The following is a 20,792-nucleotide window of genomic DNA, read 5'->3' as shown; positions in this document are numbered from 1 at the left end:
TAATAAAAGGGAAGAGAAGCCGCCCCTGAAGAGGGGAGGGATAGTCCTTAAAAAAGAAGCTATTATTGAGATTAAGATTAGTCTAGTAAGGGAACAGGACACGGGAAGCCTGGGGGATATGCCGTCTCCATACATAGTACGGAGCCCAGCTTAGCCCATCGCCTGATATCGAAGATCCCTAGCAGGACCCAGCATAATAAAGCGGACATTAAGCATCGGTCTCATCATCTTCGCGCCGTCGCCGTCGCCTACAGCAAGCTCGTCGCAAGGTGGGAGAGAAATTAGAGTCGCAATTTGCGCTGAAACAGCTCAGGGGCTCGCGCGAAGTATCAATCTCACGGCGGGAAACAACAATAAGGTTGGTCACCGAGAATAAGAGCGTCTAAAGGTGTTTTTCTTCTTTTCTCTCGTGCCACCATGCATCACCGGCCATTCGGGCCTCTGCGTGCACAGGATTCATATATATCTGGGGTGATGGCATGCTGATCAGCAGTAGCCTCACAGCGCAGCCGATCGTCTCGTCATGTTCATCCCATCTCGACGTATGTAGACTACCTCCGTGTTGGCGGCTTTAGCGTATCCAGTGGAGTACGGACAGCATGCCTGCTCATGTCCCCCGGGGCGTCGTTGACAGCATGAACGGCTGTCAGAAAAGAAAAGAGAGGCGCCGGTTGCTTTCTCAATGCGTGCCTCCGTGTTAGCTCGGTGGTGCGACAGCGAAGAGCCACCCATGACATACATATGGCTAACTGGCGCTTGGTGTTTGGACTCCGTTTTGGGGCTTTCGCTGGAGTTTGACCGCGGCCGTCCAGCGATAGATCGATTGGATCGAGCTCGCCCGGCGATGACAGGGCGCCAATGGGCATTTTAGTGGCGACGGGCTCAGGGATTGCGGTGGAACTCATGTCAGGGGCTCCCTTATATTCGCCCTCAGGGGTTCCATTTTAAGATAGATAGACACTCAACACGCCATGGTCTGGAATTGTCCGACCGTATTCTGGCCGTCGCCTTCCTTGCTGCTGCATGGACTTCAGCACGATCCGTCATAGTGATATCCCGGCGTTGCAGTTATATCCCGAGTTGTAATGCTGGGTCTGTAATGCTGGAGTTGTTAAATTTAGGTCACCAAGGACATGATATCATTTCTTATTCTTCTCATTTTAATCATTGCGTGATAATTTCACTACTCGCCGGTTCGTCCTTGAGCTAGCTAGAGCTGTTGACCCTTTGTTAATTACGCTTGCGGAACACGCTCTGTCTCATGTTTGGGAGCATCGGATCCCTCACCGGAAGCTCAAGGCGCGATGTCTGCGATGGCCAACATCGATGTGCTGTGGCGACGTATTAGAACTTGTGTAGGACCTAAGTATAGCCGCTGTCTTTCTCCCTGGCACGCATGAGTATAGGTCTTCACATATATACCTAGGTAAGTAGATTCCGTGGTGTCGGGGATGTGCGGCATCCATCCGGAGAGACATGGACCAGGCTGTGTTTTAGGAATGCTTATATCCGTTGATCCCGCCAGAATTTTTATGCAACAATTAGTTAATTATAATTACATCGTCGGCTACTGAGACCTGGGCATTGAAATGCTCTCCACCGTCTGTGTTAGAAAAGCTCGGCAAGACATGACACAGGCTGGCCAGCGCTCGTAAACAATCTCGCATGAATGGAGGAAAGATATCTGACATCATTGGTTCCACTGCATCACACAGCTGTTTATCTTCAGCTGGAAAAATAAGAGTAAGAGCATTGAAATGTTGACCATCTTAAACCACCCCAGACCTAGACGGGCTCCATGTATATGCATATATATCTAACTCATCAAATCCCGAATAGAGTAATGGATCTAGGCATCTTCCAGCGGGATATCGACCGTCCGGCATGATCCTGCTTCGCACACGAGTAAGAAGTTTTTCCCCGACGAGAGGTCCTTGAGCAGCGAATTCCGCCCCCGGAGCCATTTCGATGTGTTTGCCCGTCCGTCGCCGGTAGCACGAACGTCGACCATGGAGGGAACGGCTGCGCTGGTCGAGGCTGTACTACCCGCTTCAGCGCGCATCTTCCGAATCAGGCTGCTTTCCGCTTTCGTGCTACCATCACCCGTCGCTGTTCCTGTTGATTGATCGTTGCCCAAAACGCCTGTTATACTCTTTGTACCTACCTCAAGGCCAACGACGACATCCAACAGGCCAACGAAGAGGAAGGGATGTTGCATCACCTCCACCGCGAAGGCGTTGCATGTTTGCTTAGCCATCGTCTTGTAGGATTCGTCCTCTAGTAACGAGGATAGTCGCAGCAGGTTCTGAGCGATGACACCGTTGGTAGAAGGCATCGCGGAGTCAGTTCCTGTCTTGAGACGGAAGAGCGCGCCAGGTGTATCTGTCACGGCCTCCAAAGGGGTCAGGTAGAACCCCGTACAGATGCTGCTGTCGTCCGCGGACACGGATATGAAATATTTATTGAGATATTCTATACACGTTAGTTAGACCTTTGTGATCCCCACGTTCTAGGTTTGTTTAATTGGTAATAAATAAATCGGGCAAGATTTTGTTCTGCCCGCTGGGTTGGGGCGCAACTACTTACGTTGCAAGTGATCTGCAAATTGCAAATAGCTGTCATCAAATGTTGCCTCATAGAGTTGGACCAACCCCGATATAAGGTAGGCATAGTCGTCAGCGAATCCAGGCGTGTTACCCCTAGAATCAGCACGATAGATTCGCCACAGCTGGCCGGATTCGGCATCATAGAGATTCTCCTTGATAAACTTGACTGCATTTCCAGCCATGAGCTTACAGTGTTTTGACTTTTCAATATCGATTTCCTCGAGCAGTATGGCGCATTTTGCCAGCGCACCGATCGCAAGTCCGTTCCATGCAACGATTATCTTATCGTCTAATTCCGGTCGTACTCTTTTCGTCTCTCTAAACTCTCGCAGTTTCGCTCTAGATGCCTTTAGAATCCTTATCGTTTCTTCCTCGTGTAGTCCAAACTCCTTCGCAACTTGAGCGGGTGTCGTGGCGATCCTTAAAACGTTCCTGTTCATAAATTCGTCGTGGGGGTCGTTTACACGCGCCACGTTTCCGTCAGGTAAAACTCCCCAGTGGCGTGCACAAACGTCAGCATCGCGGTGTCCCAATATTTGTTTCAGCTCTTTTAATGTCCATACGTAGTATGCACCTTCCCGCTTCTCGGTATCTTCCGGGCTGGGCTGACTGTCTGCATCTTCAGATGAGTAGAAACATCCCATAGGCGATAGGATCGGGGGGCTCGTCATGTAGGTGACGAGATCATAGATGGCACCTAGCAGCTCTGGTTCGTGACTCGCCTCGAATCCGTCAATATAGACATCAAGTAGTTGAGCTTGATCGTATAACATTTTCTCAAAGTGCGGTAGACTCCAGTCCGGAGTGACACTGTACCGCGAGAAACCGTAGCCAATCTGATCCCGAATACCTCCCCGCGCCACCTTGACCATCGTGTTTACTGCCATCTCAGTAGCCCTGGCGCACTCCTCCCGGCCAACTATATCCATCACCTCATCCGGATATCTTGCCAGGCGAAGAAGGAATGACAGATTAACAGGTGTTGGGAATTTAGGAGATGTTGAAAACCCGCCGTTGATGGCATCATATCGAGTGACGAAATGTCCGAGGGCTTCCTCTAGCAGCTCGACTTCAAGGTCTTCCTGCTGTTCGTTCTTGTTTGCTTGCGCCAAATGGGTGCCTTCTTCAGCGAACTCACGAAGCTGCCGAGTGATCTCCTTTGCGCTCTCTCGGCATCGTAGCTGCTGCGTGGCCCAGACATCTCGCAGCTTCTCCAGCACATCAACGAAAGCCGCAGGTCCTTCGCCTCCAAACTTGGGGAGTGGAATTGTGTTTGGTCCCGGCCAGTACGTGCCTCCAAACACAGGCTCAAGGTCGGGGGTCAGGAAAACGTTTAGTGGCCAGCCTCCGGAGCCTGTAGTTGCCTGAACGTAATTCATGTACACATCGTCGATGTCCGGCCTCTCTTCTCGGTCTAGCTTGATCGGAATAAACGATTTATTGAGAATCGCGGCGACCTCAGGAGACATGAAGGACTCCTTTTCCATGACATGGCACCCTATAAAACTTATTAATAACCCGAGGCGAAGCTAGGTTCCGGGGAAGGGTGTCTTCTGGTAAAAGCGCACAGTGACAAGCTGAATAGCCGATACTTAGGAAAATTAGCCGATTAAGCTCCTTTGCTCGATTTATAGCGGTAGCATCCCATAATTGCCATGCAACCGGGTTGTGCATGTGGCCGCGTACCTGCACAGGTCGGGAGTTAGCCCTCAGTCCGGGGTATGAGCGTCATTGCTATAGAACATACATATGGAGAACGGCTTTCACTAAGCCGGTTAACCAGCTCAGGAGAAGCTGCTGAGCCAGAGGGCCCCTCCGTCTGCTTCCTATGCGATGCGGAATCCATGCTGCGGGATGTTGTCTGCTGCTTGCGTAAAGGAGGGACGACGGCGGAGTACTCCCGATTTAAAGATATAGGCAGCAGCCGGGATTGGGTGGAATGGTGGGTTTCGGTCTAGGGGCCCCTGGCAATCGCACTCATCAATGCTATATGGAATTACAACACGCCTCGGAGATAGTCAAGGGCGATCGTATAGAATGCGCCAGTCGGGCACTTTGGTCAGGGTGGAAATGCGGCCGTCGCTGGGGTAAAAAGGAAGATGATATCATACAACACGTGACTTAGTGGAAAGTGGAAGCTTTTCTTCAATTCAAGTATGCATCAACTATATACAAGTATCAGTATCTAGTTATCGTTCAGGAGGTCGTCGAGTTCTCGCTCCTCCTCCTCCGTGAGCATCGACTCGGGGGCGGGCTCGGGGGCAGGTTGAGCGCCCGTTTCCCCTGCAGCCTTTGCACGCTGTATCTCCTTGGGGTCCAGCGGCCACTGTCGAACCGTCGCATCGATACTGACACTGATTACTTTTGAGCCCAAGACGAGCAGTCCGGTTACTTCTTCAAAGTGACCCGTGTACGTGTGGTGGAGCTCACCGGTCTGATATAGTTCAGTTAGCAAAAGTAACACTCAATGGTAGGAGTGGAACTCACGGCTCGATCCCAGACTCGCACTTCTTCATCTCGACAAGCAGTGATAACCCACCCCCGGGCCTCATCGATCACAATATCTTTGACATAATCCGGGTGTTCCAGCGCCGTTTCAGATTTCCATCCACTCTCCCGGTTGAGACATTGAGCTATGTTATCAGCCGAGGCAGTCCATAGTTCCCCATCTTCGTCGAAGAATATCTTGTAGATACTAGTCTCGTGGACTTTGAAAGGCTCCAACAGGGCCGTCTCACTGAGACTTGAAGGGATGCTGAAAGAGTGAATTCCCTGGCCGCTGGATGAACTAAATACTGTAAGCGGGTTACCTTCTGCCGTTGCTACAGGATCCACTGCCAGACACTGGATCCCATGGGTATGGCCTTTCAAGACGTGCAGTCTTTCCCCGGTGGCGGGATCCCATATAATAACATCTGTATCGGCACCTCCCGAGATGAGCAGGTTGCGGCCGCCAGACTTGACGTAGATGACTGATTTGACAAAGTCAGTGTGGCCGGTAAACTTGTGGCCAGGTTTATGGGTCTTGACGTCCCAGCTCCAGATAGACTTGTCCCAGCAGCCAGCATAGACAGTACTGCCGTCCATAGACAGACATATACAGGGCAGCGGGGCAGTAGGGCCCTTGTAGACTGCGGCAGATTCACCCGTCTGTGTTGGCGTGTTAGCCACCGTCGTGGAATCTCGATATGCCGGATGTATATCTCACCTACTTCTAGCACAAGCCGCCTAGCAGTGCCAGAGCTCTCTGCAAGAAACACGGCGTCATCTCTAGTCGGATCAGCCACTATGGCGAGGACCTTGCTCTGCAGCTTAATTGGCTCTCCATTCGAGTTTGTCGACTTCTTCCGCTTCCTCTCAGCGTTCTCCAGCTGGGCCCTAAACCAGTCAGCCGCCGTCTATAAATCTCGGCCAGAGCTCATACGTTGTCTGAAAGAAGTAGTCCCTGTTCGACGTCTGCATCGTATCTATTATCATATGTATGATGTAAGTGTAAGTGTTGATATAAGTGTAATATATAAAATGTAGATGAAGTGCGCTCTCGGTCCGACCCCCGCGCCGTAACGATTTTGCACTAAAAAAGCAACTTGAACCTCACTTGCAAACATCGCCCCTTCGCGCCGCAACTCTCACCTTCGACACCTCGACATCTCGACTTCTTCTTCTTCTCTCTGCTCTCTGCTCTCTGCGTCCGTTTCCTTACGCTCGTGTTTCGGTTCTGTTTCCCCTTGTTTTCACCGCGCGGATCCGCGCACCACCTTCACCATGGAGATGAACAATTTTATCGGGTACGGCCTGTGAAGAGCAGAACCCAAACCCCAGCCTCAGCTCCGTTTACCTGCCAGGAACCCGTTCGCGAGCTAACGATGTGATTTAGTCGGCGATTCAACCTCGTGTCGATGAGCGACATCCGGTAGGAAACCCAGATGCCACCTTTGGATTCCTCGTGGGGGCGTTATTAGTTGACATATGCTAGTTATGTTGGTACTCTGCACGACATCAACCCAGAGGCCTCCACCATCGCGCTCGAGAACGTCATATCACACGGCACCGAAGGCAGACGCGGCAATGCGTCAGAGGAAGTCCCGCCGGCCACCTGCGTGTACGAATACATTGTTTTTAGAGGCAGTGATGTGAAGGATATCAACTTTGCAGACGAGGAGAAGGAAAACCAGCCTCCAGAACAGCCACAGGTGCCCAATGATCCTGCTATACTTGGAGTAAGTGGTGGACTTCCATCTCACTTTTTAAGACTTGCATCCCGCCTTTGTCCTATAAAACATGGGATGTGGACCATAGATGTGTTATAAGCGCATGAACATATAAACATGCTGCACGCTTCTCTGGACTAGGATTGATATCGACGCCCGCATTGTGTGAATAATATATATTAGACTACCAGCTAACGGTTATGCTTAAACTAGACTACCGCTCCTCCACGTCAGGCTCCTGGTCCGGCCCAAGCAGGTCGTGGTCAGCCAACCCAATTCCCACAGCAGCCACCCCGACAACAACAACCACCACCCGGATATCCTCAGCAACCACCTCCTTATCCCAATTACTACAATCCTTATGGACAACAGTTCCGTGGCCCACCTGGCGGTCCACCTGGATTCCCGGGCGCTCCTGGTCCTGGTCCCGGGTTTCCTAACATGCCCTATGGACAGCAAGGATGGTATCCGCCTCCAGGACAAGGCTTTCCACAGCAGCCAGGCCCATTCGGACCACCCCAGATGCCGATAGCTCCTCCACGAGGGCCACCAGGGCAACAACAGCAACCACCGCAGCAGCAGCAACAGCAGCAGCCTCAGTCGCAGCAGCCTGGTGCCGAAGGTGCCCCAGCATCTCAGAATGCCCCAGCGCCAACCTCAGAGCTTCCTGGCGGCGAGAAAGCTCCAAAGAAGCCTGCGACACCAGCCCCAGGTACCACCACCGAGAAGCCAGAGCAAAAGTCATCTCAGGCCAAGCCAGAACCCTCCACCACGCAGACTAACCAAACCCAAAAGCCGGCTCCAACTACTGCGCCCGCCAAGCCGGCTCCCGAGCCAGCAACTGCTCCGAAGAATGATAGAATCATCCCAGCTATTCCTATTGCCGTGCCACTCAAGCCCGCTGCGCCCGCGGCCCAGGCTCCTGCTCCTGCTCCTGCTGGACAACAGGCGAATCGAAATGCTCCTAATGCTATGGAGGAAGCTACTCGTGCTGCCACGGCCGCTGTTGCAGCTGCAATGGCAAAGCTACCGCAGCCCGCTGGGTCACAGCAACAGCAACCTACGAACGGGTCCGTAGACGGAGTGACCAAGAAGGTCGGCGAGATGCGACCATTCGACGGTGAACGTCATGGACGAGGCCAGGGCCACCATGCTCCCCGCGGCCGCGGTGCTCATCGTGGACACCACCAACAGCAGCAGGTGAAGAAAATCGAGGTCCCTACAACCGACTACGACTTTGCATCTGCAAATGCCAAATTTAACAAACAGGACCTTGTGAAGGAGGCCATTGCGTCTGGATCGCCATTGCTCGAGGCTGAAGGAAAGCCAGCTAGCACTCCTTCTGAAGCTAATGGAGCTGATGCCGGTGATGCGTCAAGTGCTGCATCGGGTCATGCCTCTGCTATAGGGGTATATGATAAAACCTCATCGTTCTTTGACAACCTATCCAGCGAGATGCGTGACAGAGAGGAAAATACTCGGTCCAAGACCAGCGGCCGCGAATGGCGTGGAGAGGAAGAAAAGAAGAACATGGAGACGTTCGGACAAGGAAGTGTCGACAGCGGATACCGTGGTAGAGGCCGTGGCCGTGGACGAGGCTTCGGCGGCCGTGGCAGAGGCTACAACCGCGGCTATGGCGGTGGACGTGGCAGAGGCGGTTTCCGTGGCGGACGAGTTGCATCTGAGTCCACGGGAGTCCCATCTAGCTCCTAAACGATACTACGACCCAGGCCGAGATGAGCTGTCTTTCCCTCACTTCCCGGTCTTCACTGGATGTATCCTCTTCAAATCGGCCCCTCTCAACGCCTACTTTGAATGCCTCTGCAAGTTTCAATCTGCTCATTTTGTAGCGAAAGAATGATATCACGCCTCGTTCCCTTGGTTTGGTCTTAAGGTTGGTATGCGCAACTCGGTGTGCGGGCTTGAGCATTTCTCTCACCTTTACCTCTTTTTCTTTTTTCTGCATGGCGCATTCGGTGGGTGTCTCTTATGGATTTTATTCAAGGTTGGCCAGGTCGATGAGTGATGCCGCTGATGCCACTGAAAATGATCATACCGTTGTTTTTTCTCTAACCGGTTGATATGTCTCCAGTTTCCTCTTTTCTTTTGCTCCCTTCATTTCAACAATTCATCCCAGAAAACCAATAATATGTACTCTCTGCTCAGGCATTGCCACCTCTTTTTCTCCTTCAAAATGAGTCCATTTCTCTCTATTCCTCGGTCGACTTCATCGTGAGCCCTTCTTCCTTTTCATCTTGCGAAACGCCTTTCTACTCTTGATTTCGATTCCTTGTCTAGATAATGATGCTTTTTCAACGTGAATTTAGCAGTGGACGCAGGGGGCAAGCTTGTATCATATGCAACCACAAAACACCTAACAAAATAACAAAATCAAAGACGCAGCTATCGGCTTCTTTGCATATTCCCGTGTTCTTCTACCGTAGAACGCCGATGTAGATATATCGTAGATGCGGTTGTTTGTTTGTTTGGCCCCTTGATAGGAACTGGCAGTGTAGCACGTGAACTGCGCGCCCGACAGCCGCGGCTCAACTTTGCATCACGAACAAAAGGCCATTTGCCTTGAGCCTTTTCGACAAGTTGCCATGATACGCGCCGTCAACGTCTTCAGATCCAGTGAACGCCTGCTAAGAGAGAGTACGATGCCCGTTATACTCTCCTGAGAAAGAATTGACTCGCAGACCGTTACATGGGCAAATACATCCTCCATGTTGCCTACGCTCCCGGAGTCCGCGTCCACAGCTTCGGTTCTTCCCATTCTCCGCATTTCCTCGAGTCCGAGTCTCATGTAGGGACCAAGCCAGTACAGCCCATGAATCATGTCAGACTCAGTCGGTATGCTATCCTCCTGCTCTTGTTTACGCCGAAAACCCCTGCAAGGGTGTATTATCCACTCCTCCGCAAGAGATAGAGCCTCTTATCAAGCTATGGTCCACTAAGCTGATGAACGTCTATTAGATCGAGTCTTTGTCCATGCGCTTAATACTGTGAAAAAGATTCCCCGGACGGGGTCGGCCAGGCCGCCTCCGTCTGACCGGTTGAAGCTCTATGGATTATACAAACAAAGCATGGGTATTTACCGCCGGCTATTCCGTTCTGAGACCAGTTTAAGGGCACATCTTTGGATACAAGGCTGACGTTTGGGGTTATTTGACAATATTTAGAGGGCGATGTGGAAGGTGTAATGGATCGACCGGTTGGTGATGCTGACGTCCAGGCGGAGAAAGAGAAATGGTAAAGACAATCTCAAACGTCTTGCTTTGAACGTATAGGTTAATTTCTATCTATTTACTATCAAAGGGACTCGTGGTATGCACAACGCAACATATCTCGAACGGAAGCGAAACGACGGTATATAACGACACTTATAGAGACTATGCATCGCTATGCGTCTCCGACTCCGGAGGCACAGGAGCTTATATCTGAGCTGGAATTCGTTTGGGACCAGATCAAGTCTAATACTTCACCCTCATCCTCGAACCCGGACCAAGGCATAAGCGTGTCGGGCCCGGCACATTTACAATCGCACACTAGCTACGATAACATTGGAAGTAGAATAGCGCGACAGGAATTCGATGATGCTGGGAGGGACTCTAGGCTCCGCGTATTGAGCCCTGTAAGTCAGCCAGACGGAGGATTGAGGCGACAACGCTACGGCAGCCAGTCCGAAAGAGAACATGACCAAAGCTCGGGGGATAGGGACAGGGAGGAAGACGTGGAAGGCGAAGAGGGAGAAGAGCAAGACGATGAAGAGGAAGAGGAAGAGTTCCAAGAAGCTAGGAATAGCTTTTATGAGAATGGAGAACCTGGTGAAGACCCACGGCTTCAGCAGCCACAACCACCCGCGAGGGTTGGGCAGCGACATTACCAAAGATGGCAAAAACGCGTTGAGCAGGCCTTGACGAAAATGACCGTCGAAGTTGCTGCGGTAAGAGAGCAGCTAGAATCACGCAAAGCATTCGAGCAGAAGAAATCCGGTATATGGGCATGGTTAAAATGGCTGGTTTGGGTCGCTGTACGGCAACTATGCTGGGACCTTGCTCTTCTGGGAATACTTCTCATATATATCCGCTTGCGGGACGAGAGACGGCTTGGGAGGACACTCAAGTCCGCATGGCTCGAAGTCAAGCAGAGATTATCCAATATCCGAATATTCCGGCGGTAGGTTCAAATATGTTAACTGATTTAGCATATTCTTGCACCACCACCATCACCACCACCTTTTTTCAATATTCCCTAGCCTTCTATTAGAACAATTATATAATTATTTTACACCAACATAGAGGTTAATAAACTTGACGTCAGGCAGTTTTGGTATAGATCAATGAGAATTACCGAAAGATGCAAAATAAGATGAATAATTATAAAGAATAATACATTGTTTCGTTTACACATTTCTGAAATAGAGTGGAAAATATATGAAGGAGAAAAAACGCCAACCAAAACAAAACGATTTTAGTTAATAACGATTAAATATTCCATCATGGAAACGTTTTCTCAAAACGCCACCTGCATGCATGATATCGGCGTTCATTATCTTAGCTGTAATAGGAGAGGATAGTGATATCGTGGGACTGGCATCTGAATATCATGTCATAGGAGTGAAGGAACGGGGGGTATATAGGAGGCACGAAAGGCAACTCCGAGTGGACACAATTATACGCAGCTATCCCAGGAGCTATCAGCCGGTTATATGGCTGTTGGCAATTAGCCCTCTCCAACATATTTAAACCAGTTCGGCCGGCAATCTTCGAGTTGAAGGAATGGCTCTCCACGGTAAAACTGTCCTGCCTCGCATTCCCTGCATTTGGGGGAATTCGGGCAGTTCAGGAAAGGGATATGGTTATAGCCAATATCTCGGAACCTAAATGGTAAGATAAGTATGAGTAATAAGTCTGGCAATGAGATGCTTAGACGCCTAGAGGGTATACTAACCAGTGTATCTTGCTTTTATCTGCGAATAAACCGAGCCCTATAGAATGAACAGGCGCATCACCCCATCGCTCATAGAAAAAGCCTCCTGCCTTGTCAAGGTGGTTGAAGTAATCTTCGTATTCCTTGCTCCTCCAGAAGGATAAGTCACCTATTTCAAAGTTGGACCAGAAGTGACAAGTAGAGTACCCGTTCGCCTTCTTAGTATGATCGGGCCTTTGCTTAGAATCCGTCAACCAGTCCATAGCGTTGTTTTCATGGAGGTAATCGGGGTGCTTTTCTAGGAATTTGACGGTTTCCGGCCATAGCGATGGTATAGTCTGAGGATTATCGTATATGTTGATTGTAAAACCGTACGTCTTGTTCTTGTCTTGCATATACCGGAAAACATCGTAATCCACGTCACAGAAGAAGCGCACTTTCGGTTCCACACGCCAATAGTATTGCATATCCGCCAGGGCAGGGTGTTTGTAGAACATCCCGCTGTTCCAACGACACATCTGGTGGTATGATAGCATAGTACTGTATTGGATACCGTTATCCTCCATAGCCTTGGATTTAGTGCGGTATTTATCCATGTCTATCCACGAGGGAACATCCCAGTGTTCTTTCGGTACGAGCTCTATTGGCGAAATCAAGACGTATTAGCATTCACATAACACTCAATGCAAAAATAGCCAAGGGGTGCGCTAGGTGCCGTACCATAATTGCACTTTGCTTTCGTTTCCGCCTGCGTCCTCTTTTTGAACTCCTCTGAGAAAGGCTTATCGTTGAAAAACGTCCAGGGATAGTTGAACTTTTTATTCCACGTCCTCTCCAGCTCCCTCATAGTCGGAATCAAATCTTCCAATTCCTCATTCCGCACCAGTGAAATAAGTGTCGCCTTAATTCGAGCGGAATTTGGATTGTTAGGGCTGTACGCGTCTTTCTCTGCCCTCCATAGTGGCCCCTCTGGCTCCCCTGTGACTATAAAATGGGTCAGTAACTCGCTAATACAAAATATTATATGAAAAGACCTACATTCTTTCAGCGGCTCGCGCTTCAGCCCATTGTCGAATTTATGTTTTCGGATAGGAGAAAGGGGTAGGGATGGCGAACTAGAATTTTGATAGATAAGCAACAGAATTAAAGCGATACAGACTCCGATAATTAGCCTGATCGGTCGCGCGAGAGCCATATTGACAATGGACACTCAAAACATATGCGATGCTTTTAATTAAGAATGTAATTTGATCCTCCAGCCGGCATCAAAATGATGCTATCAGCGGCGAATCATCACGTGATATATACATGGAGCTTATCTATCACGTGATTTGGTCAATCGCGTCGCTGTTGCGATAATTGAGAAACGATCGCGACTCAAGTGTGAAGCACAAGATACAGAGGAGAGCAAGCCTGCTGGGGCTGTCAGTTACAAGGAGATGATCCGTCGGTAGCTGAAAGGGTTACATCTCCATTTCCTTTTATACTGATCGTGTCTATACTTTCAATTCTCTCCGTAATGTTGGGTCCAATAGATCTCTATATCTATGACAATGCCTATCTCACTGCGAACGGGTGCCTTGATAGATGAGTTGATAGCTGCTGTCGCAAAGACCTCAAATAAGGTGACATGCTTTTTTTTTACATACGTTCACTATGATACATTTACAATTCTAACTCAATAGTAGAACTTGCCTTCTTACAAAACGTTGAAAGCGGGCATCGAGAAGAAAATCAAGGATGACTCTTCTATGAGAACGGATAAATTTCAAGTTACGAAAAGTCTTGATGGTCTAGTAGAGAAGTTTCAGGTCGTCGGAAACGATGAGTTGGCAGATGCACTACACCAAAGATTAGAAGAACTGGGCCAAATACGTTTCAATTTGGCCCCTGACATTCTTTCCCTTCTGCTGCAGCTCTCAGATAACCCTGCCACTCTCTCGGACCCAAAGAAGGCGGAAGGCTTTTTACAACCAAAAGCACCCAAGGTCTTAACATGGGCTGATCTCGATGATCCAGAAACTACGGAGCCAGAGGGCCTATGGAATAATATTGATTACGCCGCCGAGTCTTCTGATGACGACGACATATCGTTAGCATCAAGCGATGTTTCGATTCCAAAAATCGTGCCACATAGCTCAACAATCCCCTTGGATGAGTTTAATCCACCTGATGAATTATTTATCGACGTGGAGGACGACACTTTAATCGCTTCAATTATCGAATCTCAGGCTCGGACAGAGAGAGGCGATGCTGAGATTTCATACTTGACCGAGCTTCAAACCATCAAAGATGCCATATCTATGCTGCGCGGCCTACCGACGACTACATTCTTAACGACTAATGACAAGGTTGTCGCCAACCGTAGCTCTTCCATGCGCCATACGTCACGAGATGCATTTCAAGAGTTGGCGAAGTCATTCAGTCGTATAGGCTCCTCTACCCAGGCCCTTAGGACGTTTTTGAAGCGCCCACAGGTAGTGCCATTTATGCAAACGTTTCAGAAAGAAGTGGAAACATTGATCTCGGATTTCGACAAATACCTCTCCGAAGAACAGTCACATTACCTCTACCAACCTACCCCCCTCTCCGTCAGTCTTCTGCATCTACTCTTCAAGGTCCAGAAACGCGTGCAAGTGCTGCTTGAACTTGCCAGCCTTGTCAGAAAGCTAGATGAAAATCCTAGTCATGAAAATTTCCGTTGTCTGGATTTGTTATATGACCTAGTGTGCGAAAAACAAGCTACTGGCGAAGATAGTCAATATCGGGACGTCTCGAAGCTCTTTTTCACTTGTTTTGAAAGCTACACGAGACCCATTCGACGTTGGATGGTAACGGGAGAGTTGGATTTAACCCAGAACTCAGCCTTTTTCGTCACTGCTTCATCTAGCTCGCGCGATGACCTGCGGACGCTATGGCATGACTGGTTTATTTTACATCAGCGCTCCGGGCGTCTCTATGCACCAAAATTCCTTCACCCTTCATCTAGGAAGATTTTCACGACTGGAAAAAGTCTAGTCTTTCTACGCCATCTTGGAGTTGACCCCATGACTTCCAGTTTAGTCGATGCACCGTCTCTGCACTACGAGGATATCTGTCCGTCAGACCAGTCATTGTCATTATTTCCCTTCGCTGGTCAGCTGGAGGCAGCTTTCAATCGACTTGTTGATATCAACCATAACTTTGCGTCTTCCCTGCTGAAATCAGAACTTGATGAGAAGTGTGGCTTATGGCAGGCATTGGATGCTCTAGAGTACTTATATCTAGGCAAGGACTACGGTAGATATTCTGCAACGGACTACAGGTTATTCGATTTAATCGATAGGGGCAGCCAGTCTTGGAATGATCGGTTCCTCGTCACAGAGCTCCTTCGACAGGCTTTTAGCTCCTTGCCATGCATTGATGTCACACGGCTGATTGGGCGGTCAGCAAAAATACCATTCGACGTGTTTGAAAAGCATAATCGATCTGTCCAAATTTTGAAGGTTATATCCGTTGATTACACATTACCCTGGCCCGTTGCAAACATCGTCACTAAGGAATCTATTCTTATCTACAAACGTATCTCGTTATTACTCATGCAAATCCGCAGAGGAAAATATATTCTGGAAAAGCGCTGGTTTACAAAGCCACATCTATCCCTGGGCGAGGAAGAAGAGAGAGCTGACCATGTCCTAAGCTTTTGCGTTCGACATCGCTTGCTGTGGTTTTTGAATGTTCTCTATCATCATTTTACAGAGGTGATCATTGCTCGTTCGACCCGAGAGATGGTAAAAGCTGCCAAAGAATCGGCGGACGTCGATACTATGATCGAGATACATCAATCGTACATCAAGTCCTTGGAGGCACAGTGTCTCCTTAGCAAGGGCCTCGCGCCTATTCACCGCGCGTTGATATCTTTACTGGACTTATGTATATCCTTCTCAGATACACAAGTTGCCCGCACCCTGGAGTACCAGCAAGATCAAAACGACCAGACGTTGAGCACAGTACGCCTGGCAAGACTTGCCGGCAAAAGATCATCTGAAGATGAGTCTGGTGACAGCGAATCTGATATGGAAATATCTATGTTTGAGGCTGGCAATGCCACTAACATTTCTTTCCATGACGAGTCCTACCGCAGACGTGTTTTGCACGTAAAATCGAAGTTTGATAACTTATGCGAGTCCATCAAGGCTGGACTGAGGGTCGATCATGGCGACTACTCACAGAGTATGGAAATTTTAGCTGATAGCCTCGAATGGGGCTAATGAGTACATTAATGATATTACGCTGCTAATTTAAGACCAATAGAATACTTGCCGAATGGTTCATCCTCTCATTTATGCTCTGTTTGTATAAAAGTACTTTTGTTAGAACTTGAGCTTATGTACATAATTTTCAACAAGACAAACAAGGATATGCTATTGGGAAAACGGACCCAAAAGTCCGTTGAAAAAAACCGCGTGGTTATCTTTTGTTTTGAAATTTTCGTTTTTATTCATCCCTCTATTTCGAGTCTTCGAGATATAACTTAGGCGGGATCAACCAACCCATCGTCTAGCGCTGAAGAACACCCGACCCCATGGACCAACATTGCCCCATTCCTCGCTCATTGCTTTATCTCCAGGGAACCAACTTCCTATGCCGGTCATAATGGTTCGCTCCGGATGGGGCATGATAGCAAGAACCCTTCCATCTGGTGAACGTACACCAGCAATAGCTTCAGGGCTACCGTTAGGGTTGAAGGGATATCGCATCGTCGGCTCGAGGCTTGTGTTATCAACATAACGAGCTGGGACAAGCCCGCTCTGTACGAGCTGCTTGCCATCCATACCAGGGGTATCTTCAAACGATACTCTGCCTTCTCCGTGCGCAACAGCAATGGGTAGAGAAGAGCCATTCATATCATGGAAGAAAACGGTTGGTGGAATGTCAGTTGGCTCTGATATACGGACCATACACACACGTCCTTCATATTGTGCACTTGCGTTCCGCTCGAAGCTAGGCCATTTTCCAGCACCAGGAATAAGTTCCTTAAGACGGCCGAAGAATTGACAACCGTTGCAAACTCCAAGAGCGAAAGTATCCGGTCGCTCGAAGAATGCTTTGAATTCCTCTCGTGTCTGCTTGTGAAGAAGTACTGATTTGGCCCATCCTCGTCCTGCTCCCAGAACATCTCCATATGAGAAACCACCGCACGCGGCTAGACCTACAAACGAAGAGAGCGAAACCTTGCCCGTAAGTATATCGGTCATGTGTACATCGATAGCAGAGAATCCGGCCATATTGAAAGCAAATGCCATTTCTGCCTGGCTGTTAACTCCCTGTTCACGGAGAATTGCAACCTTTGGCCGAGTTGCAAAGGGCGAGAAGCGAGACGTAAGGCTCGTCATCAATGGCATTGCAGTATCCTTCGGGTCGAAGGATAGGTTGTACGATAGTCCGGCATTATTATCCTCCAGAATATTTTCAAACTCCTGGTCAGCAGCAGCTGGGTTGTCTCGGAGTCGTTGCATGCGGTATGAAGTCTCGGACCAAGCTTGTTGTAAGCGGCCTCGGCTTTCTCGGTATATCAAGGTGGATCCATGGTAAATGGACAGATTCTGCTTCTTCTTTTCCGCAACACGGCCGATTCTGAAGATCAAACCTGGAGGGGGGCCGCAAGTTGCAAAGCAACTTCTGAATTCTCCTTCGTGGCTCTTGCGCACTTGGAAAACGGCACCCAGCTCCTCATTGAACAGGGTCTCAATTGCATCTTTCACATTAGGGCTGGCACAGATATCATCAAGCATGACCTGGACTCCACACCTTCCTGCGAACATCATTTCTGCAAGGGTTGTAAACAGTCCACCGTCCGAGCGGTCATGATAGGCGAGGACAATTCCAGCTTCCTGAAGTGACTGGGTGGCATCGAAGAAGTCCTTGAAGAGTTGCACGTCACGAATATCGGGGCAATCGTTTCCAACCTGTCCGAAAACTTGTGCTATGGCTGAGCCCCCCATGCTCTTACGACCAAATGAGAGGTCAACGAACATTAGAACAGTCTCGCCAACCTCTTCGAAGCTTCGCAAAGTGGGAGTCCACGTATTCTTAATATCCTGAACTGGGGCGAAAGCAGAAATGACAAGGGATAAAGGTGCGGTCACCTCCTTAGATTTTCCTGTTTCCTGGTCGCTCCATTTCATTTTCATAGACATGGAGTCTTTTCCAACAGGGATACTTATTCCAAGCTTGGGGCACAAGTCCAACCCGATGGCTTCAACAGCTTCGTAGATAGCCGCACCTTCACCTGGATGGTTGGTAGCAGACATCCAGTTTGCTGAAAGCCTGACACGACTGAGCCTCTCAGGCAGGTCTGCTGCGGCAATGTTCATCAACGATTCAGCAACTGCCATCCTTGCCGAGGCTGCAGGGGAGATGAGGGCAAGAGTGGGTTTCTCTCCCATAGCCATAGCCTCCCCAGTCTTCATCCCAAGAAGTAACGAGGTGGCGGTGACGGACACATCCGATACAGGAGTCTGCCAGGGACCGACCATTTGATCTCTAGCTGTGAGGGCACCAACGGTCCTATCGCCGATGGTGATAAGGAAGGACTTAGATCCAACAGCTGGAAGATGCAAAACTCTCATCACAGCCTCACCCATCAAATCTTGATCTGGTAGAGTAGGAAGATATGTCTTCAGACTAGAATCAAATGCAGGGAGACTGAGTTGCCTTGAGGAAACCGTCCTCGTCAATTTGGGCGGTTTGCCAAAGAGTACTGAGAGAGGGAGGTCGATTGGCTTTGGATACTCCTTTGAGTCTTTGTCGAGAAGAACAAGTCTCCTACTTTCATCCGGCTGTCCGAGTCCACGACCAACGACAGAAAATCCACATCGTTCACGATTTGCGATTGTTACAAAATCGGCCATTCCCTCTTCAGATACGGCCAAAACATATCGTTCCTGGGCTTCACAGCACCATATTTGCATGGGGCTCATTCCCTTATCGGCATTGTCAACTTCCCGAAGCTCGAAAGAAGCCCCTAGGCCTGCATCATGGATAAGCTCGGGTAACGCATTAGATAGCCCTCCAGCACCAACGTCATGAATGAACTTGATGGGGTTGTTTGCTCCCATAGCGACACAGGCATTGATAACCTCCTGGGCTCTTCTCTGAACCTCTGCATTCCCCCTCTGCACACTTGCAAAATCTAAATCCGCAGAGCCTTCCCCTGAGGCGACACTTGAAGCTGCACCACCTCCAAGCCCAATAAGCATAGCTGGCCCTCCCAGTACTATCAAGTAGGAACCTGGCTTAACTGCATGTGGATTTTTCAGGGCATGCTGAGGGCGGACGGTACCGACACCTCCAGCAATCATAATAGGTTTGTGGTAGCCCCTGAATTCAGACTCCCCATTGCCAAGGTCAACCTTGGTCAGGAGAGTTCGGAAATAGCCACCTGTACACGGCCTACCAAATTCGTTGTTGAAAGATGCACTTCCAATAGGTGCTTCTAGCATGATGTCGAGACTGCTGGCAATATGGTTTGGTCTTCCGACGTCAAGCTCCCAAGGTTGTCTGTGTTCGGGGATCAACAAGTCCGAGACGCAGAAACCAGAGAGTCCCGCCTTTGGTCGTGATCCCTGGCCGACTGATCCTTCGTCTCGAATTTCACCACCAGACCCAGTGGCGGCGCCGGGGAAGGGCGAGACGGCGGTAGGGTGGTTATGAGTTTCAACTTTGGCAACGAAATGGACCTTCTCCTTTGTCTGGAACCATTCTCCTGTAGTTAGATCCGGAGCCCAGTGACCTGCTTCCTCTCCTTCTAGAACTGCAGCGTTGTCGCTATACGCACTGACTGTATATTCGGGGTGTTGTTTGTGGGTATTGCGAATCATACCGAAAAGCGTGTTAGGTTTTTCCTCTCCGTCTATAACCCAGGACGCATTGAATTGTTTGTGACGGCAATGTTCGGAGTTTACCTGCGCAAACATGAACAATTCGACATCCGTAGGAGCTCTTGAGATGGGTCCTCCCGCCGCATAAGCATCGACAAGGTAGTCGATCTCTGACGAATCCAACGCCAAGCCGAGGCGTTTGTTTGCCTCTTGGAGAATCTCTCGCGGAGACTTCTCTCCATCAGTAAGAGACACAACTTCCAAAGGAGCAGGTGCCTTCTCGGCGAACATAGCCTGAAGGTCTGGCTCGCTGGTGCTTATGACTTGCGTCATCCTATCGTGTAAAATATCAAGGCTCGCGGAGTCCAGGCTGTCAACCCCTTCGTCCAAGAGACAGGATATCATGAGTCCACGTTCTATCCGCTTGAGGCACTTTTGAAAGCCACAGACATGAGCGATTCCGGTAGCTTGAGAGCTCCATGGCGAAATGGTGCCCACTCTTGGGCTGACATAGTAGGTAATTGACCGGCCATCCTGGGCCGCAAAAGATCCCGGAGAATCTGATATATCTCCGTATTGCAAGAGCTGTTTCAAGTCCGTAGGCTGGTTGCCTTGCAATGGTTCCGCGAGGTGTAGGTAATGAACCCACTGAGCCCGGACGGCTTTAGCATTGGTGCTTGCAGCTATGCCGCGACATCGGAAATCCGAGAATGCAACGGAGCCCGGTAGGGTCAGATATAGTGAGTCTGAAGTAGCCATTTTGGAGATGTATCAAACAATTTTCCGGCTGCAGCTAGGTCTATCAACGGCGTTGCCCCCAGATACTTGCCCCACGTAGGCCAGTTGGGATGGATATCAAAGTAGTTAAAGGTATTACTACTTAGGCAAAAATGAATGCACAATTCGTCGATACTCAGAGCATAACAAAGCAGTCCCCCATAGGATCCATCCTCTTCTTTTGGGGTCAAGAAAGCAATTCCTTCTCTTCGTCCTCGTAGTCACAGTTTTTTTTTTCTCCTCCACTTCTTCCAGCGCCCTAGGGAAAGTCACATGATGATAAAGAACTGATAAGCCCTAAATTGGGTTAAGCGCGGGGCAGATGGATGACTCATTATTATGTTTGTTTAGTTTGGATCGTTTGTACTGTTTGCATATACTTTTTCTTGCTGATTAATAGACCT

The 20,792-nt window shown here is 49.3% G+C and overlaps 7 protein-coding genes across 7 annotated transcripts; 3 read left to right on the top strand and 4 right to left on the bottom strand.

Annotated features, from left to right (window-relative positions):
- Positions 1–1,849: 1,849 nt before the first annotated feature.
- On the bottom strand, positions 1,850–4,452 carry GIQ15_05471 (DUF255 domain-containing protein; the record flags this gene model as incomplete). Its single annotated transcript, XM_033552888.1, has 4 exons — positions 1,850–2,472; positions 2,587–4,104; positions 4,175–4,292; positions 4,354–4,452. The coding sequence occupies 4 exons, from the start codon at positions 4,450–4,452 to the stop codon at positions 1,850–1,852; spliced, it is 2,358 nt and encodes a 785-aa protein (XP_033404032.1).
- A 339-nt stretch (positions 4,453–4,791) lies between these two features.
- On the bottom strand, positions 4,792–6,083 carry GIQ15_05470 (uncharacterized protein; the record flags this gene model as incomplete). The annotated part of the gene is made up of 4 exons (XM_033552887.1): positions 4,792–5,040; positions 5,094–5,756; positions 5,819–5,984; positions 6,031–6,083. 4 exons carry the CDS (start codon positions 6,081–6,083, stop codon positions 4,792–4,794), a joined length of 1,131 nt encoding a protein of 376 aa, XP_033404031.1.
- Positions 6,084–6,371: 288 nt separating this feature from the next.
- On the top strand, positions 6,372–8,530 carry GIQ15_05469 (proline-rich protein HaeIII subfamily 1; the record flags this gene model as incomplete). The annotated part of the gene is made up of 4 exons (XM_033552886.1): positions 6,372–6,394; positions 6,484–6,519; positions 6,583–6,826; positions 7,031–8,530. 4 exons carry the CDS (start codon positions 6,372–6,374, stop codon positions 8,528–8,530), a joined length of 1,803 nt encoding a protein of 600 aa, XP_033404030.1.
- Positions 8,531–9,654: 1,124 nt separating this feature from the next.
- Positions 9,655–11,000, top strand: GIQ15_05468 (uncharacterized protein; the record flags this gene model as incomplete). Its single annotated transcript, XM_033552885.1, has 4 exons — positions 9,655–9,670; positions 9,794–9,907; positions 10,000–10,069; positions 10,136–11,000. The coding sequence occupies 4 exons, from the start codon at positions 9,655–9,657 to the stop codon at positions 10,998–11,000; spliced, it is 1,065 nt and encodes a 354-aa protein (XP_033404029.1).
- A 745-nt stretch (positions 11,001–11,745) lies between these two features.
- GIQ15_05467 (alpha-1,2 mannosyltransferase KTR1) lies at positions 11,746–12,944 on the bottom strand (the record flags this gene model as incomplete). The annotated part of the gene is made up of 3 exons (XM_033552884.1): positions 11,746–12,389; positions 12,470–12,733; positions 12,788–12,944. 3 exons carry the CDS (start codon positions 12,942–12,944, stop codon positions 11,746–11,748), a joined length of 1,065 nt encoding a protein of 354 aa, XP_033404028.1.
- A 358-nt stretch (positions 12,945–13,302) lies between these two features.
- Positions 13,303–15,999, top strand: GIQ15_05466 (uncharacterized protein; the record flags this gene model as incomplete). The annotated part of the gene is made up of 2 exons (XM_033552883.1): positions 13,303–13,374; positions 13,438–15,999. The coding sequence occupies 2 exons, from the start codon at positions 13,303–13,305 to the stop codon at positions 15,997–15,999; spliced, it is 2,634 nt and encodes an 877-aa protein (XP_033404027.1).
- Positions 16,000–16,272: 273 nt separating this feature from the next.
- GIQ15_05465 (phosphoribosylformylglycinamidine synthase) lies at positions 16,273–20,370 on the bottom strand (the record flags this gene model as incomplete). The annotated part of the gene is made up of 1 exon (XM_033552882.1): positions 16,273–20,370. The coding sequence occupies one exon, from the start codon at positions 20,368–20,370 to the stop codon at positions 16,273–16,275; it is 4,098 nt and encodes a 1,365-aa protein (XP_033404026.1).
- Positions 20,371–20,792: the final 422 nt, after the last annotated feature.

This window comes from Arthroderma uncinatum (genome assembly GCF_011692745.1).
Source record: "Arthroderma uncinatum strain CBS 119779 chromosome Unknown scaffold4, whole genome shotgun sequence".
NCBI lineage: Eukaryota > Fungi > Ascomycota > Eurotiomycetes > Onygenales > Arthrodermataceae > Arthroderma > Arthroderma uncinatum.
This window is presented reverse-complemented; position numbering and strand designations above follow the sequence as displayed.